Genomic DNA, 5,826 nt, shown 5'->3' on the forward strand with positions numbered 1-5,826 from the left:
ACAACAACAACAACAACAACAACAACAACAACAACAACAACAACAACCAAAGTTGAGTCAGGTCCTCCAGGTTTCTTTTCACAAAGATGGCCTCCTTTACTCCTCTCTCAAACCATCGTTCCTCTCTGTCCAGGATGTGAACATCTTCATCCCTGAAAGAGTGACCTCTGACCTGGAGATGAGTGTAGACCTCAGAGTCCTGGTCTGATGATGTTGATCTTCTGTGCTGGTCCATCCTTTTGGCCAGTGGCTGTTTAGTTTCCCCGATGTAAGACTGATCACCCTCCTGACACTGAACAGCATACACAACATTACTCTGTTTGTGCCGGGGGACTGGATCTTTGGGATGAACCAGTCTTTAATGTGTTTTGGGGTTTAAAAGCCACTGGGCGGCTGAGTGATGACGTCATTGTTTCATCCGTCTCCATGGCGACAGCCCTTTCTGCAAAGGGTTTTTAAAAAGTGGGCTACAGTTTCAGCAGAGCCGCCCTTCAAAGTCACGTTTCTTACGTTCGTTTCTCTCGTCAACCCTGAGTTTAAAAACAATTTTAATTTAGTTAAAAACAAGAAAATCTGCCGTTGGACAATGAGGCTAAAAAAGAGCGGGAATGTCCCTTTAAGAGAGTTTGTTGGCGCCTTTGAACTTGCCGCTTCCTAGCTTCAATAAACTGATCAAGTTTTTAGTTTTAAAAAGTTTGAATTGACGTGTTTAATCCAAACTCACTTTTTTTTTTTTTGTGTGAAACTGCTAAAACCAGGCAGCTAGCAGAGCTAGCTGAGCTAGCTAATGGCGGCGGGACTCTGCTCACCCAGTTGTGTCTCTCCTTCTCCACAGTCACGTTCATCTGCATCATTTCTGCCTCTAAAACTTCCCTGCGGAACATAATCCGGGATTACACGCGGGCCGTTCCCGGATTCAAATCCAGGTTGAGTGAATTCAGGAGCTCCGATAGTCCGTTCCAGGCTGAATGGGAGTGACGTCATCCGTCAGTTAGAAAAGGAAACCGGGCAGTTAGAGCGATTTATTTCACATGGAGCGGTTCTAAAGCCCTCATTTTAATTTTAGTGGGAGTTTAAAGTTCATTTTAATTTTTTATTTTTTTTTAATTCGGGGTTATTTGTTTTTATTTTATTTTTTTCAGTTTAAACCCGGCTGCAGAAATCCACTGCACCGCAAGGGGGCGCCATAACTGTGGAAAATGAAGGTTGCCAGGTTTCAGACAGTTATCCTAATTGTATTACGTTTTAAGGGTCTGTACGATAAAAGGTACATCATTTATAATAAGCACACATCTGGGGATTATCTAACACCAAAAACACTTCCTTAAACATATGAACACCTAAAAACCAGATGGATTGTGCTGGTCAGGTGCAACCTCCTCTCCTGTGAGCACGTTTTCCAATCACAACACATGACCGTTTATAGTGCGATTATTTGTCATTTCATATTTGGCAACCCTGCAGTTTCAGCTGGACTTTGTTAAAAACAATAACAACATAAACATGTTGATTTCTGTACAAGTTGACATGATCTGATGTTGTAGCATCAGACTTTGTGGCGTATTTAGTTGAGCGTGTTGGGTGAAACCTGGCAACCGCAGCTTCATCAAAAACGCTGACGTGCAGATAAAAGGTGAACTTGAACACTTTAAATATAAAAAAATAAATAAAGTGCAGGAGTCCATGTCGCCTGCTGCTTCAAACACCAGAGTTTTACACTGTTCCTAAGAGAAACCATAAAGTTGGAGCAGTTTTTACTCATTAAACACTTTCACAACTGCGCTGTTCTACAAATTGAGTCTTCGTTTGTGTGGTGGCTTCTTGTAGATATACAATCTTTAATTCCTGCGAGGTTCATTATAATCCATCTGGTGGCACATGAGATATTTTGCTAACAGTCAGAATTGACTCTTAGTGAGTGACAGCCCTAAATTTTATTTGTGAATTTGACTGAGCTGCAGAGATTTTTGTGTTTTCTTGGTCAATCTTGGAGCAGGTCGGGCCCAGAAGAGGTGATCAGTTGTACGTGCACGCGCACGCACGTGCAGAAACATTATGGCCAGTTTATGTCCATGGACGGGTGATGATCGAGAAAAGAAAACTCTGGTGTAATTCTCTGTTCGTCCACACGGGGGCGACATGTAGCAGCGAATGAAACTTCAGGTGGGACAAACTGGTCCTGAATCAGCTTCAGCTCGAGCTGTTGTGGATCCTGTTTGGATTAATGATGAAGATGATGGATCGAACCACCTGGTTGGACTGATGATGAAGATGAGGCGTTTGTGGAAAGACTACAGAGCGTTCCGATGTCTGCTCGTGTCCGGTGGAGCTAAACTAAAAGCGTCTCGCGGCCCCGCACGCCACAACAAAACGACTCAACCAAAAATAAAAACAATGTAAAAAGCAGCTGATTTTACAGCAGAAAGGAATAATCTGTCGTATTAAATGAGATCGTCGTTTTATGAGACGAGCCGTGGAGCTTCTGAGGCCGCCTCGTCCGTTTACCCGCCGTCGGAGCGACGTGGGCCGCGTCATCGCCGGTCGCTCATCGGCGGCTTTTTCTAATCACCGACTGAACGAGACGAGAAGTTTGACAATCATGAGCTGAACGTCGCGGTCAGAGCAAGTTGTTCGGCTGTTTAGAGTCTTTAAGGCAGGCCGGGGGGGGGGGGGGGGGGGGAGGGCGGGCCGGGGGGGGGGGGGGGGGTATGTAGAGGTCAAACATCAGATGAGCGTGTCCCTCTGAGAAGACGTCCGTTTGGCCTCAGACAGTCGTGGAGACAGAGGGCGATGAAAAATGAAGCGTAACAGAAGGGTTCCACTCTTCCCTGTAATTACTCCACAAATCTCTGATTTCCCCTCCTTCGGCTGCAAACTATTTTTAGCTGCTGCATTCCTGCCGGAGAAAGAAATGATCTCCCTGAGACAGCACAATGCCAGAAATAACAGGTTTGGACAAACATTTGCTGAGGCGTGGTGGGCCTGGCTGACCGTCGCCGAGTTCCACTGTGGTTTCTGTCCTCTGTGCCCCCCCCCCGTCGTTTATTTAGCTGATGTTTAAAACGGAGAGCAACAAAGAAACTCAGAGGACCAGAACTGGGCCCACCTTGAGGCCTGCAGCCGAACATCCTCCTGCTGTTTCTCTGCAGTCTCTTTGCTGTTTAGCTGAGTTCGGCTGTTTCTGCTCAAACACTTCGGCTTGCATGTTTCACGTTCTGTCAGGATTGTATTTTTCAAACTGCGCTGACACAGATGTGGCTGTTCCGACAGCCGAAGGAACAGGCGAACCTGGAGCTGATCTCGAGCTGCACGGCCCGTTTTGTTTCTTTGTTACAAACACACAAATGTTCGGCTCGTTCAGGAGACAGCTGCTGGGACGTCTGGGTTTTGTGATTTGGACAAGTCAAAGAAAATTAAACTTTATTTACAAATTTATTTACTCCACAAAAAATAAAAATAAATGTATTCAGTTCAGATGAAAAAGTTGAAAAACTTTGAAACCTGCATCAGTAAACTCTGTTTTTTTTTACTAACTTTGGCTTTTAGCTACTTTTCTGCTGCTTTTAGCTACTGTTCTGCTGCTTTTAACTACCGTTCTGCTGTTTCTAGTGACTGTCATACTGCTTTTAGCTACTGCTCTGCTGCTTTTACCTACTGTTATCTGCTTTTAGCTACTGTTCTGTTGCTTTTAGCTTCTCTGCTTCTTTTTGCTACTGTTTTGCTGCTTCTTTTTGGCTGCTTTTAGCTACTGTTCTGTTGCTTTTAGCTGCTGCACTACTGCTTTTAGCTACTGTTTTGCTGTTTTTAGCTTCTTTTTTGGCTGCTTTTAGCTACTGTTATGCTGCTTTTAGCTACTGCTCTGCTGCTTTTAGCTACTTTTTGGCTGCTTTTAGCTACTGTTTGGCTGCTTTTAGATACTGTTCTGCTGCTTTTAGCTACTGTTCTGCTGCTTTTAGCTACTGCTCTGCTGCTTTTAGCTACGTTTTAGCTACTTTTAGCTACTGTTTGGCTGCTTTTAGATACTGTTATGCTGCTTTTAGTTAGCCTGTTGCTAAATGTTGCTTTTTCTAAGCTTTGCTACATTTTACTAGTTTTGCACCTCATCATTTAGCTATCTGTTTTATACTTTTAGCAATTGTTCTATTATTTTAGCTTCTATTTAGCCTCTTACTGAATTTAGCTTTAAGATAACCGTTGTTACTTTCAGCTAGTGTTGAGTTATTTTACCATTTAGTTAGCTGTTTTGTTTTTTTAGCAACTGCTCTATCAATTTTATACCTTTGGCTTTTGTATACAATTCAGCTAAATTTAGCGTTTGGCTAGCCTTTGCTAGTTTTAGCTATGGTTCTACCATTTTTAGCTTTTAGCTAGCCTTTGCTAATTTTAGCTGGCCTCTACTAATTTTAGCTACATATTGCTACTTCTATCGTCTGTCACCTTTTGTTACTTTTAGATTGTATCTAAAAACTCCTACATTTAGATTTTAGCTGGCTCTTGCTACTTTTAGCTAGTGTTTTGCTACTCCTATAATTCGGCTACATTTAGCTACTGTTCTTCCATTTGTAGTTTTTAGCTCAGATATTCCACCCTTGCTCATATCTACAATTCTGCTACATTTAGCTTTCAGCTAGATTTTGGTATTTAGTTACAATTTGTATTTTTAGCTTTTATTGCAGAGGCAGGCAAACCAACCACAGCGCCGCCGCCATCTTGAATCTTATTAATTAAGTAATTAACGAACTAAAAGCACAACATGTTGGTCAACAGTGGTTTTTTTTAAGTACTTGTATTTTAGCTTTCAGTTTGATTTTTGTGTTTTAAACTAGCATTTAGCTTTTAGCTGGTGTTGTGCTCTTTTTAGCTTGAGCAACTCTGTTTTAGCTTCTTCAGTATTTTTTTTTTAAAAAGCGCTCAGTTTGTCACGTTTCTGTAGTTTGAACGTCGGTTCGTGCACCTCAGAGGTACAAACAGCCGAAGGTCCGAACCATTACCGATACGGGGGCCTCGTCTCACCTACTGAGCACGGTGGAGGGAGTATCATGGCTCGTGAACAAACAGAGAGGTGAGGATCTCATGGATACTAACATCTAATAATTAGACTTTGAAGCCGAAGGGCTAACCTCGGCAGCTTTTATTAGCGCTCGGGTCCGGAGCGTGTGTGAGAACTCGTTAAATTTGTCTCCGGTGTTTGAAAAGCACGAAGCGTCTTCTGAGAACAGATTGTCCTTTTTTTGTCTCTCTCCGGTGGTTGTTTGCTCTTTTGTGAACGCCTCACCACAATGCTGCTGCATTCCACAGCAACACCCGATGATTTCTCTAAAAGGAGACGTATTATTTGGGGTTTCATACGGCGGGGCTGCAGTTAGAGGGCGTGCACACGCTGACCTATAATAAAGTCAACGCAGCCGGGGCCGTCCGCTCCGAGCTGCTTCGTCCTCTTACTGGTGGTTTTACCGTTGTTCCTAATGTCTCCATTAGCTGCAGAAGCTGGACACATCTGGTGACTTTAGGAGGAAACCAGTGGAGGGTTGACCTCCTCCGACCCGAGTCCTGAAGCTGTTTGTTGTCTGGACGAAACACGACCCCGCAGCTCGGCGCCAACGGTTGGGACGGTCCCCGTTGACGTTCAGCGCCGTTTGTCTCGTGGTCTGTTGATCAGTCGTGGCGTTTCACAAAATTTCATGGAAAAAGATCAATCCATCTTCTTTACCCGCTTGTTCCTGTCCGGGACGTGGGGGTCACTGGTGTCCATGTCCAGCAGTCACTGTATGAGAGGCAGGGGACACCCTGGACAGGTCTCCAGTCCATCCCAGGGACACCCTGGAC

General features: G+C 44.0%; 1 protein-coding gene across 1 annotated transcript in view; it reads right to left on the bottom strand.

Moving 5' to 3' along the window:
• The window catches only part of LOC119429005 (protein boule-like), a 7,661-nt gene extending 6,777 nt beyond the window's left edge, over nucleotides 1–884 (bottom strand). The window contains exon 1 of the mRNA XM_037696724.1: nucleotides 810–884. Within this exon, the coding sequence (XP_037552652.1) occupies nucleotides 810–884 (75 nt within the window). The remainder of the gene's footprint in view (nucleotides 1–809) is intronic.
• Nucleotides 885–5,826: the final 4,942 nt, after the last annotated feature.

Source organism: Nematolebias whitei, chromosome 23 (genome assembly GCF_014905685.2).
Source record: "Nematolebias whitei isolate Nwh7 chromosome 23, NemWhi1, whole genome shotgun sequence".
Taxonomy (NCBI): Eukaryota; Metazoa; Chordata; class Actinopteri; order Cyprinodontiformes; family Rivulidae; genus Nematolebias; species Nematolebias whitei.